This window comes from Vespula vulgaris, chromosome 13 (assembly GCF_905475345.1).
Source record: "Vespula vulgaris chromosome 13, iyVesVulg1.1, whole genome shotgun sequence".
Taxonomy (NCBI): Eukaryota; Metazoa; Arthropoda; class Insecta; order Hymenoptera; family Vespidae; genus Vespula; species Vespula vulgaris.
Window position 1 is genome coordinate 1,318,940 of NC_066598.1, and position 13,897 is coordinate 1,332,836.

The following is a 13,897-nucleotide window of genomic DNA, read 5'->3' on the forward strand; positions in this document are numbered from 1 at the left end:
ACACGATTTCATTCGTCCATTTGATTTATTATCGATCTTTAGCTTTTTCTTTCTGTATAAATCTTTTTATTTCTGTACAAGTCACTTTATATATCAACCATATCGATCGAGATCCGATCGGATTGCTTTTTCTCTTTTTTTAAATTCATTCTCTTTCAGAATTCGTTAAAACGCAAATTATATGAATCGTTTCCGAATTTTTTGTTTTTAAATCTCGAAAAAAAAATTTCGAAATTTGTTTGTTTTTCTTGGTCTTTTTTGTTTCCTAGATGGTTTTCAATTTCGTTTGTGATCCATTTGAAGATATTTTTTTACTATTATTATTATTATTATTATTATTATTATTATTATTATTATTATTATTATTAGTATTAGTATTAGCATTAGTATTATTATTATTATTATTATTAAAATTATTATTACTTGCTTTCTTCTTTTTATTTCGAAGTTACATTGTCCAAACTTAACACACCTTAATAAATATATTTGTAGGTCTGCTTCAGATTCGATTTTACGACTGCATGTATTGTTAAAAAAAGTGGTTACATGAAAAATTTTTTGTGTGAAATCTGTGAAATTTGTAATAGAGATATTTTATTTTCAAATGTAATTGAAAATTCAAGGAACTTCGACTTTCCAACGAAAACAAGTAATGATGACAATGATGGTTGAATCATCATATTCTGCGGTTTTTTGATTATGAAAAAACAATTCTAATCATTTGATATATTAAAAATGACACATACATATATTTTGTCACGAGGAATTCCGAAAATTTGACAAATAATATAAATAGTATATGAAGGAACGATTTTTTTTTTCAAGAATAAAATATTTTTATGCATTATCTGTATATGTGTCTCATTTTGGATAAAAAAATAATTCTACAAAATATATAATTCGAACCAATCCTCAAAAAAAAAAAGAAAAAAAAACATGAAGGAAAAGAAAAAAAACTTTTGGCCCCACCCCTGTATATTTTTTTGTCTACGAGATTGTGTGCATGTGCTGTTGTACGAATTAATAAAGCTGCGTTTTTAATAATTTAAACTAACTAGACAACCAAAGTATTATCACAGGTTTGTATCTTCCTATGATATATCAAAAATCACAAATAAGTTTGCGTGATGATATCATAGGAAGAGAAAATAAAACAAACACAAAAAAAAAGAAAAGAAAAGAAAAGAAAAGAAACGAATATGACAAAAATTTTGTTCGACCTTATGCAAAAGGAAAAAAAAAAAAGAAAAAATAAAGAAAGTAAAAGAGAAATAAAATGAAATATAAGAACACACACACACAACTCCGTCTAGCTTTTTTTCTTTTTTTTTTTTTTCTTAATTATTAACACAAAAACCACGATCGTTCCTTTTTCAAAATGGTTTATAATTTTATAGTGATGTTGACGAAGAAAAGAAAAAAAAGAACAGAATAAATTGAAATAAAAAATAGAAAACGTCTCGCAGTAACAACGATCTAACGCTAATCTCTAATCACGAGTCTCCATTATTTTTTCTTTTCCTTTTCTGCTTGTTTTTTTCAGTCTACTTGCAAAAGAATTGGGTCTGCTTTCAATGTGGCAAACGTTATCTATGGCGAGGTTCATTGAAGAATCACATGCGCGTCGAATGCGGCAAGGAACCAACTTTCAAGTGTCCTGTATGCGGAAGAAAATTCAAACACAAGCATCGCTGGCAGTCGCACGCTAAATGCGTGCATCACATCGATCTGTAATTCAAACAGAAAAAAAAGAAAAAAAAATAGAAAAAAAAAGAAAAAAAAAGAGAGAAAAATGGATAGGAAAAAAAAATCGATCCTTCGATCCTTCTTCTTCTTTTTTTATTCTTTCTTCAATACCAAAATATCGGAAGCAAACAAACTAACGAACAAAAAGTAGAGAAAAGAAGAGTGAGCGAGAAAGAGAGAGAGAGAGAGAAAGAGAGAGAGAGAGAGAGAGAGAGATTTATTAAAATTGTTGTATGCAATAAAATCGATCTTTTTCTTTTCATAACATTCACCTCTCAGCGTCTACTTTTATTTCACAAAAAGGACCATGAAAGAAAACTATATATGCTACAGTCACATGCATATCAAACACCCACACAAATCGTTTCTTATTAATCCTCGGCTTTAATCGAACACTCGACATTAGTTTCCTTTTTTTTTGTTTCTTCTATTTGGTTGTTTTTCATTTTTTCATCTCGTTTTTATTTCTATCAAAATATCGTTCTCTCAGAATACACATAGAGGATTTATTGCATAATAAATATGTCCATGATGATATGCCTTGCAATATCTGTGACTAATTCATTCTGATTCATTTTTTTATAAATAGATATAAAGCAATAAGTCCTCCTTCGTATTTTCTTCTTTTCAATTCATTTATTTTCTTCTCTTTTCGTTTTTTTTTCTTTTGTTATTTTTCGTTGTTGTCGTTGTTGTTGTATATCTTCCAGCATACACCGTTCGATTTATGTCCATCGTAGGCGTAGTTTTTTTAGTAAAAAGAAAAAAAGGTAAAAGAAAAATATCCAAATACCACGTCCTGCTAGTTCATTCGTTCACACTTGTTATTCATTCGTTTCATCTTTAATTATGACACGCACACATGAATAATTTTTTAATTAAACGATTTATAAAAGAAAAAATATTCTGCAAGATTTCTTCTTATGAAAATAACTCCAAAAAAAAGAAAATAACTTTCTTTTTCTTTTCCTTTTTTTTATTTTTTCATTATCATGATCATTATTATTTCTCTTTATGTTAAAAGTGTCATAATTGAAGATTAACGAAAATAATATTTCTTCTTTTTTTCTTTAGTGCATTTTATTGGTATATTTAACAATTAATAATGTTCATTATAACGATCGACCGATATTTCTTTTCAGCTGAGAAGACATGGAAATGTTGGCAGTGCAGCAAACAATACGTTTGGAAAGACTCATTGAAGAAACATCTTCGTGTGGAATGCGGTAAAGAGCCGAAATTCGAGTGCAAGATTTGCGGAAGAAAATTCAAGCACAAACACCGTTGGCAATCCCATAGAAGACTGATTCATTACATCGACGTGTGATAGATCCTCATTCTCGCAATGTTGCAAGAGACGATTAAAAAAAATAAAAAAAAAAAAAGAAAAAAAAACAGAAAAGAAAATACCCGTTTTGTTATAACAACAATACAATACAAATGTATTTATAAAAGTCTTCTTCTTTTCCTTTTTTTTTTTTTTTTTTTTAAGTAAAGTATACACAGTTATTTTGTAATATAATTGAAGAACATACGTTTTACGAATGTTAAACTTAGACAAATCCCTGTAACATATGATTACCTTGTTTTCGCCTGAACTTTCTTGTTTCATAATTAATCGATCTTAATAGAATCCTGTTATTAATTATCCATTGAATCTCTATAACAAATCCCTTTCTTTCCTTAACTTTCTTTTTTTTCGAAGATCTATATATACAACATTTGATTATCAATTAACATTTTATTCGATTATCATTCACTGACTCGCAATAAAATAGACATCTCGATATACGTGTTCACGAGTGTTGTTATATTGGGAAACGAATTCGTATAACGTTGAAAGACAAAGGCACTCCATTTTGTGCCAGTGAAAATAATTCCTTCGCGCGTTTTTAAATGAATAATCCAGACAGATACCTAAGAAGATCTTAGGACTTAGTGAGTGACAGCTGCAAGAACAAAGAGAAATAAAATAAAAAGAGAAAAGAAGATAATAATGACAATACGTACAAAAATCGAATTCGAATTTCATTGGAAAACTACTATCATTGTACAGTGAAGTATTATAATATTATTTATATTAATGATATTATTTTCTTATGTATATATATATATAGGTAAGTAAAAAGAACAAAAAAAGAAATATTGTACAAAATAATTTTGCAATTTATCCAACTAATCGAAAGTTATTTTGTCATTTTCAGACGAGAAATTCAAACATTCAAGGACTGCAGTATACACAATATACTAATTTTTTTTTTCTTTACTTGTTGTTCTATAAATTAATCTTTCTCTTCTTTAAATATCTCTCTCTTTCTCTCTCTCTCTCTCTCTCTCTCTCTCTCTCTCTCTCTCTCTCTCTTTCTCTTTCTATCTCTCTCTCGCTCTCTCTCTCCGTCTTTCTTAATTATACTATCCTGATTTTTCTTTTATCCTTCCTTAGTCTCTTTACTTAGTACAAAAATCTTTTATATTTAATCGATAATGAAAAATAGTTCTTGTCGCATGCATGTACGTATCTATGTATGTTGAATGCGTGCGTGCGTGTGTTTGTAATTATTTTTCCTTCTTTTTTTGAATAAGGTTTTTTCGATAACATCCTTTTCTATCTTTTAACATATTATTCAAAGTTCGTATGATCAAATTGATTGAATCCTCCTGCAAGCAGAATAATCCTTATCTAAAATCGATATCACTCGTTTAATAAGACTGGATAAGATAGCTTTAAATAGTTTTTCTTTGTATTTTCATAATACACTGCATAAACTATGAATTTTCTTTTGGATAATAATAAATCTTCGCTGACTCATTCCAAGCTTATTTTATAGTTTTCAATCTTTTTATATACTCCATCTGTTGCTGTTGCTGCTGCTGCTGCTGCTGCTGCTGCTGCTGCTCCTGCTGCTGCATCCTTTGATACTGGTTTTATTCTTGTATCGATTTTTATATAACATAATGCTTTTTATCTGCATCCTCCAAATCTTCATATTCACCATATAGGTATTTTCTTCATAATAAGATTCTCAATTGAGCTGTTCTGCATAATCTGCAATAACTTGCATCGCGCCACTTTATTTCGCTGTTAACGATTTTCGATACGAACACATTTGCGCTATAGGAATCTGGATCTACGACCTGGTGGACCGACGATACACAGAAGAATGATCTCGCACGGAAACACGAAAGAAATAACAACGTATGACGTATAACGTTATACACGATTTAAGATAATACTAATTAACGCTATTTTGATAACTTGATAATGTATTCCGATACCGATAATATATATTGAATTAGCCAATAAATGATATTGGAATTTTTAATACATCCAATATTACTTATCTCTTTCATCAAATTTTACAATTGCGATTCTAAGAATCTTTTTACAATCTGCAAAAAGAAAAAAGTCTCACAAAATTGATCTTTTCTTAGAATCATTTATAAAACTACATTTCGATATTAAACATTTCCGATATTATTTATTGGCCAACCCAATATTTAGCAGCGATAAAAAAAAAGAAAAAATACAATTGTCGATTATAATTGTCGATTATAATTGAAAAATCCGAATTTGTATTGTCACGATATTTATTTATCTTGTCAGATTTGATTAAAGAAAAAAAAAAAAAAAAAAGAAAGAAAACACACTCATATTAAATCGAAAGACGAATAAAATATTTTTACAAACCGACAACAAATAATGTCGATGCGCGAATTATTTTATACAATACAACTTTCTTTTTTCCTTGATTTATAAGATAATATTTTTTTTTTCGTTGATTTATAAAATAATATTTTTCTTTGTTCTGTCCCTTTCTCTCTCTCTCTCTCTCTCTCTCTCTCTCTCTCTCTCTCTCTCTCTCTTTCTCTCTATCTCTCTATCTTTCTATCTCTGTCTGTTTTTTTAATGAAACTTTTTTAATTTTCATGTTTTAGTAAAAAAAAAAAAAAAGAAAGAAAGAAAAAGAACGGAATAAAACAGTTCACAAATAAAATTCGAATTTCCTTTGATCACAACGAACCACTGTGTGCAGCGAAGTATAGGAGAACCAATCGAGAAATTTTCGTTCGAAGTAACGTGCAAAACAGAAAAAAAGAAAAAAAGAAAAAGAACAGAGAGAAAGAAAAAATGGGGGAAAAAAATAAAGGAAAAGAAAAATAATAACAAACGAACTGATCTATTGTTTTTCTTTTCTGTTGGACAGTGCCGTGGATGCTGAAGACGAAGAGAACGGTCAATCTATCGCAACTCATTCATAAGTGTATGAGATGTGGAAAGGGTTATCAATTGCATACGTCCCTGAGAAGACACCTAAGATTGGAATGCGGCGTCGAACCGAAAGAGACCTGTCCAATTTGTAGGAAGAAATTCACACACAGATACAATCTTACGTGTCATCTATCGTCGTGCAGTCGAAAGAGAGGAATTAAGTGAACAAGAAGGAAAAACGGAAAAGAAAAAATCAAATAAAATCATATTTCTCAAATTCTAACATTCGCAACATCATTTATCTCCCTGTTAATGTCATTACTATTAATATATAATAATAATTGTTGGTATAATCGTGTTGTTATATTTATTAAACATACAAAATAATAAACGAAACAAAACGAAACGAATCGAAACGAAACGAAATACAAACAAACAACAAAGAAAAATATTATTCCAAATAATCATGAAATTTTGTCCAACTAATCGAATGTAATTTTGGATTTTTTTTCAGACACGGAGTACAAGTTCAATATTAAATTACCGACATTCAAGATCCTCTGCGTTATCTGTCCAAATTGCGGTAGGAGGTACAAAAGAAACGATTATCTTCTGCGACACAAAAGGGAATGTCAACTGGAACGTACCTTTGGTTGTCCAATGTGCGGGAAAAAGTTCAAGAGAAAATATCATTTGTCGAGGCACGTTAACGAAACGAAACACACGAAACGTCAACGTGACAAAGCTAGATTTATTGAACTGAATCATTAAAAATATTATTCTTTTTATTTCTTTTCTTTTTGGTTTTCCTTTTTTTATTTTTTTTTTTATTTTGTTCGTTTATTATTTTCCCTTGTTTCTCTTCTATATACAGATATATATATACATATGACTATGTGTCAGGAAAGATGATGCCTGTAATGATAATTTCAAAATATTTAAACTTATGCATTACTCGTGCTCCAAAATGTATACAGATTGATGTGTTTATGAAAAAAAAAAATGCATATGCGAAGATATATTTATTCTTTTATCGTAAAAAATGAAAACGACGAAACGTCGCTTGTAGAAAAGATTAAATTGTACACAGAAATTTGTGGGAATAAAAATGTGACATGCGAGATTTTTCCGTACAAACAAAACTATACAATATATAAATAAGTACATATATACATATACGTATATATATATATTTTTTTTCTCTTTTTATTTTCTTTTATAAGAAACAATCAAAAATTGACGTATGTAAATTCAGTTTGTAAATAATCTGAAACTTCTGCGATTTGATTGATTTGCACGACTTAATTAAAAAATAAATAAAAAACAAAAAACAAACAAATAAACTTTTAACAAATACAAAATAAATACATTACACTGACGAAAAATTCTTGTAAACCTACAAAGAATAATAATTATAATTGTCGATATAAAATTGTCGATATAAAAATTTATTTGATACAATTCACAATACAACTTTTTTCGTCGTATTATATATCAATGTTTTTTCTTCTTATTCTCTGTCTCTCTCTTTCTCTCTCTCTCTCTCTCTCTCTCTCTCTTTCTCTCTCTTTCTCTTTTTTGAACGATACTTTTCTGATATTCTTTTTTTACTAAAAAAAAAAATTAAAAAAGAAACGAAACAAAAATACAATAAAAAGAATGTACGTAAAACTCGCATTCGAATTTCACTGTACACACTCTTGATCACAACCCGCTGTGCGCAGAACGAAGGAGGAGGAACCAACAAATTTTCTCGAACATTTGGAATACGAGATCGAAATAACATATACAAAAGAAAAAAAAAAAAAAAAGAAAAATGGAACAAATAAATAACGAACTGATCTCCGATATTTCTTTTTTTCTGTTGGACAGTGCCGAAGCTGCTGAAGGTGAGGAGGATGATTAATCTACCGCAAAAGAAGAAATCTGTCATCCATAAATGTACGAGATGCGGGAAGAGTTATCAATTGTATACATCCCTAAGAAGACACTTAAGGCTAGAGTGCGGCGTCGAACCAAAAGAGACATGTCCGATTTGTGGAAAAAAATTCACGCACAGATTCAAACTAACGAGTCATCTCTCATCGTGTGGTCGAAAAAGAGGATTTACGTGAACCGAGAGAAAAAAAGAAGAAAGAAAAAGAAAAAAAAGAAAAAAGAAGAAGGGCAGAAAGAAAAAAGAAAAGAAGAAAAATTATTTCTTTTAACTCCAACACTCGTAATATTATTTATCTCTCTGTTATGGCAAAATAACGAGGATAAATATTAGATTATGTTTATAGTTTTGAAGAAAAAACTTCGAACGCACAATTTATTTACTTTTGTTGATTTTTACTAGTTCATGACCAAAGAGACATCGTCGTAAAGAGAAAACACGAAAGAACTATAAGATATCGTATTATGGGGTACCCTTAAGCCATCGAGATATCTATTTTAATAAATAAATTAGCCATCAGTTAAGTTCGATTTAAATCTCTCGGACTTGTGATAACGTGTTACGTATATTGTAAAGCATTTTTTGTGAATTTATTGTTTTCAACAAAGAAAAAGAAAAAGAAAGAAAAACAAAAAATAGTTTTCTATTATCCCAAAACACAAAATGACGGATTACGAATCTTCGGAAGAAAACACATGCAACATATAATTTTGTCGATATTTCGAAATCGAGGAAACCAACAGGAAGATCGCAACGAGAAAACATTCGTGGGTTTCTATAGGGACGTGATCGAGTTTACAAGTGCCAACAAAGTTGATTAAGAAAATTTCCTTTAGTGATGATTTAAACATACTCGATGATAGTGTTCGAATTGTGAGCGACCTTTTTAACTCGACGACGGTGCTTTATTAAAATCATTACTTGAGGAATTGGATTCAAGATTAACGTGCAAGAAATAACTGACATACATCGGGACCAAACAGTCGACGATGAGATATCGAAAAAATATTGGATTCCACATTAATTGTCGAATTGAAACAAAAATAAATAAGAAAAGCAACGAATGATGAATTCGGCATAATTTTCATAGACCGGACAACGAAATAATCCATTTCTTAGAAGATTCGTCCAACGGAGCATCTAATGGCAAAGCAATCGACTATACCAACTGTCTAAACCTAGATCAGACATTGATAATAGTGATAATGAAAGTTCGATGGGACTGCACTACGATAATTTATTTTGAGTCGCTCAAAATCATGTGAAACAATTACCGCGCTCATGTTTGTTTCCAGCAATCAAGATCGTATCTCTTCCATCATAGCCCGCCAGTACATTTTTATAAAAGAGGAATTGAAAATTTACAAAAGAAAGATAAGTATTAGCGAAAGATTGTGTGGATAATGATCGCGAATATGTATATGAACTGATTAGAAAATAAGAATAAAACAGAGAAATGAAATTGGACTTGTGTGGATGCGTGCGTGCATGTGTGTGTGTATGTTTAACATTGAAATCATTGATTATACTTATGGGTACCCATAATATAAAATATATCTTTGTGTACGCTTATTAGGAAAAAATAAATTTAAATTTATAAGAAAAACAAAATATACAATGTACATACATATATATAAAAGAGACAATGTGGCACTATAACTTACTTATACATATCTATATGTGCATATGTATGTATATATATATATATATATATATATATATATATATATATATAGACACACACACACATACACATATCTGTCTATCTCTCTCTTTTTCTATCTCTCTATATCTCTCTCTGTCTCTCTCTCTCTCTCTCTTTCTCTTTGAAAATTGCTTGCGATAACGCACGAATCACAAAAGTCTCTCTTATCAGCGAATAACACAAAGCGTCTATAAAAACAATAAAAAAGCAATGTATATGTACCTATCATTTGTAACAACAATTGCAATTGCACTTAAAAGGATATGAAATAATCTCTGTGCTTGCCTGCGAAGCCACTTTCTCTCTCTCTATTTCTCTCTCTCTCTCTCTCTCTCTCTCTCTCTCTCTCTCTCTCTCTCTCTCTCTCTCTTATCTATCTCACTCTTATAATCCTTATTTATTTTTTTATTCACATTCCTTATTTACTTTTTTCCTATCTCCGTCCCAAGAATCCTTCGAACGAGATTACAAAATCGATCGAGAGAGAAAAGACATTAAGAAATAAATCTTATTTAATCAGATAATAATATAATGACGTATTTGTACATGTATATGATACATAGTACGTAAAATGTAATAATTAAGACTTTTCTTAGGAATTTTCTGGATTTGCGTGACCGATTATATGGTCTATCCGTCGAATAATGTCGTCACCGTGCCTTTGTCTCGTATTTCTATGTACTTCTTACAAATACATTTCGATTACGAAGATAATAAATTTATTAAGAGAAGAAGAAAGAAATGAAGAAATAAAAAATACCCTAAAAAGAGTGAAAGAGAGGAAAAAAGGTGTTAGAAAAAATCTTCCAAGGAAAAAAAAACTCTATCTCTCTCTCTCTCTCTCTCCCCTTCCTCTTTTTCTCTCTCCCTCTCTCCCTCTTTCTCTCTCTCTCTCTCTCTCTCTCTCTCTCTCTCTCTCTCTCTCTTTCTCTCTCTATTTATCTATCTATCTATCTATCTATCTATCTGTCTATCTATCTCTCTCTTCACAGATATATTTGTTCTGAGCGAAAAAGAGAAATAAAATATGAATAAAAAGAAAATGTAAAGGAATTTAAAAGAAGAAAGGAAGGAGGAAGGAAGGAATGAAGGAAGGATGGAAGGATGGAAGGATGGAAGGATGGAAGGAAGGATGGAAGGAAAAAAAAGTCAAAGGACCTTAACTAACGTTAGATCCTCGTCTCGTTTCAGGTCTCCTAGCGACGATGCTACTCTCGTCGGATGTACAACAGTATCAAGAGAGGAACGAGGTTACCTGGTCGCGTGGTTACGCCAATGCACCTTATAAAACTATAAGATATCAAAAGAGAAAGGATTCCTCGAGGAACAATACCGCAGATGCTAAATACGTTTGCAACAGGTGCGGGAAGACTTACAAGGCGCCTACGTCATTGAGCCGTCATAGGAGATTAGAATGCGGGGTCATACCCTGCGAGGTCTGCCCGATTTGCGATCGAAGATTCAAACATAGATTCGTATTGAACTCTCACATCGTCGGATGTCAAAGAAGACTTCGTCACATTATGCAAAAAAGAAGCGACTCGCCATATTTGGCAGACGAACGTGACGGTTCTTAATCTTTCATGTAGATACTCTTTCGCGATATTCTCTTTTCCTATTGTATTATTATTATTATTATTATTATTATTATTATTATTATTATTATTATTATTATTATTTCTTGTTTTTCTTCTTTTTCTTCTTCTTCTCACTCTTCAGTTTTTTTTTTTTTTCATTTTGTTTTACTATCCCGTTTTATATTTTTTATTGTATTTTTTGTCGACTTTCGAGATATTAAAAGAATAAAAAAGACATCTGAGTCGTCGTGCTTCTTATCACGAGTGTCTGTCTTCAAAAAGAGAAAAAGAAAATTGGAAAAAAAGAAAAATAATGATATATAACAATTTTTATGCAAATTTTTTATAAATTTGTATCGTGCATATCTCTCTCTCTCTCTCTATATATATATATATATATATATATATATAAAAATAAATAAATAAATATATATATTTATTTATTTATATATACCAGTTTTAATGACAATTTTAATATTCGTATTAATTAATGAACGCGACTATGTTTTTAAAAAATATTGTTCCTTCTTCTCTTTTTTCCATTTTTTTTTTTTTTTTATTCCTCCGACACTCATTGTATCTCGAAGATCGATATAAAAAATTAATGAACTGTCGACGTTTCTAATGTGCAGTGAGCAGGACAAATGTGTCTCTATTTATGGATTGAAAGTTACTAGGTGATTTGAAAAATTAATTACTCGTTTTTTTCCAATTTAATTTAGAAGAGCCTAAAAAATGTCGAAGCAAAGAGTTCCTAATTGATTGTTAAAATCGTCTAGGAACTTTTTGTTCCAATTTAGAGACTTCGTCCATCCTGTATATATATATATATATATATATATATATATATATATATATATCTTTTTTTTTATGCCTTAATATGTATTAATGCAACGTTTTCATTTTTAATGTTTTTTCCCTTGTTTTTTTCTCCCTCCCTTCACCCTACCACCCAATTTGTAAATAAAACAATTTATCATACGATTTCGAAATATCGTATTGTTTATCATGTACCAAACGAGAGATCATTGATTATAATATTTGTATCGATAGTCGCTCATTAAGCAGAGCGATCATTTTGAATCTCGATTTTTATATTTCGTTTTTCTCTTACCTTTCTCATTTCCATTTATTTTTATTCCTTTTTTTTCTTTTTTTTATTATACGGCCAATGATAATAGAAACCCTCGTCGTATCATAGAACAAAATAATGATTAATAATTAAACAAATACCCTGACTGATACATCTACAATTCTCAAATTTTTGCTAAATATACATACATTTATATATATATATGTGTGTATGTGTGTGTATGTCTATGTACATATATATATATGTATGTATGTATATCGAAAATATTAAAACGCTTTTACAGTGAAATGATCTTTTTTATCTTTAAAAAAGAAAAAACAAAATAATTTAACCCTTTTGGTGCGTAACTCATCAGATTTAAACATTGTGATGAATATTGTGCACATATATGCGTCCATAGCGATCAAAGGGTTAGAAAAGAAAAGATACAATTGCATTTCTTCATTTTTTTATTACCGATTATTATGTTTGTAAAATGCAATTAAAAGAAGAGAGAAGAGAAGAGAAAATATAAAGAAAAGAAAAAAAAGAACACAAAAGATATACTCTTGTAGTTGAAAAAAAGAAAGAAAGAAAAGAAAAACAGAAAATCATGAATATAATTACATATATATAATTTATTTTAATAATGTTCGTCTATCTCTCTCTCTCTCTCTCTCTCTCTCTCTCTCTCTCTCTCTCTCCCTCTCCTCTTTCTCTCTCTTTCTCTCTCTCTCTCTCTCTCTCTCTCGATTGGCGACACTCACCGATAATGCTTTGTATTCATAACGTTTTATGTATACTAATGTGAATAAACGGATCTTAATGTAAACATGTAAAAATCCTATTCCATCGTAATTTCGATAAATCTATGTGTTTCTTCTTTTTTTTTGTTTTTCAATTTAATTATGTATGTCACACACAAATTTGATTGAATTTTATTATATCAATGTTATATGTATACGTATAGAAAAAGGAAAAGAAAGAAAACAAAGAAAATATAGCCGAGGAGTCAGCAGGTAAAATAATTATCAACGAAATGATTGATTGATTGATTGATTTATTCATTCATTCATTCATTCATTCATTCATTCATTCAGCCATTCATTCATTCATCATTCATTCATTCATTCATTCATTCATGCATTCACCCATTCATTCATTTACACAATATATTTTTCGATCGTCTCATTGGGCTTATTTAATTGTAAAGAAAAGAACACTTATAAAATTATAATGGATTTGTGGTGTATTGTGTATATAAAAAAAAAAATTGTCTATAAAATATATAAAAATAAAAATTCTCTCTCATAAATGACTAAAACTGTTTGATATTTCAGAATCGAAGCCGATCACCGATAAGGGTTATTCAGCAATTGATAAATTGGAATTTATCATGAATAATCCAACGACATCGTCATCTTCATCGTCGTTTACTACGATTCATCGTGGCCAAACGACGCTACCGGAGGATCAACATTTTATGTGCGGCGAATGTGGCAAGGGTTACAAGTGGATGGCCAATCTGATGAGACATCAACGATACGAATGTGAAAAATCCCCGAAATATTGTTGTCGAATATGCATGAAGAATTTTTACAGACGTTATGTCCTTAGAAATCACATTAAAACAAAACATAACACATTATGA

General features: G+C 29.9%; 2 protein-coding genes across 2 annotated transcripts; both read left to right on the plus strand.

The window, feature by feature from the left end:
- Positions 1-546: 546 nt before the first annotated feature.
- LOC127068533 (zinc finger protein 57-like) lies at positions 547-9,964 on the plus strand. The gene is made up of 3 exons (XM_051004815.1): positions 547-649; positions 1,544-1,732; positions 7,829-9,964. Exons 1-3 carry the CDS (start codon positions 547-549, stop codon positions 8,068-8,070), a joined length of 534 nt encoding a protein of 177 aa, XP_050860772.1. The 3' UTR covers positions 8,071-9,964.
- Positions 9,965-10,802: 838 nt separating this feature from the next.
- Positions 10,803-13,897, plus strand: LOC127068534 (zinc finger protein 343-like). The gene is made up of 2 exons (XM_051004816.1): positions 10,803-11,166; positions 13,587-13,897. Exons 1-2 carry the CDS (start codon positions 10,803-10,805, stop codon positions 13,895-13,897), a joined length of 675 nt encoding a protein of 224 aa, XP_050860773.1.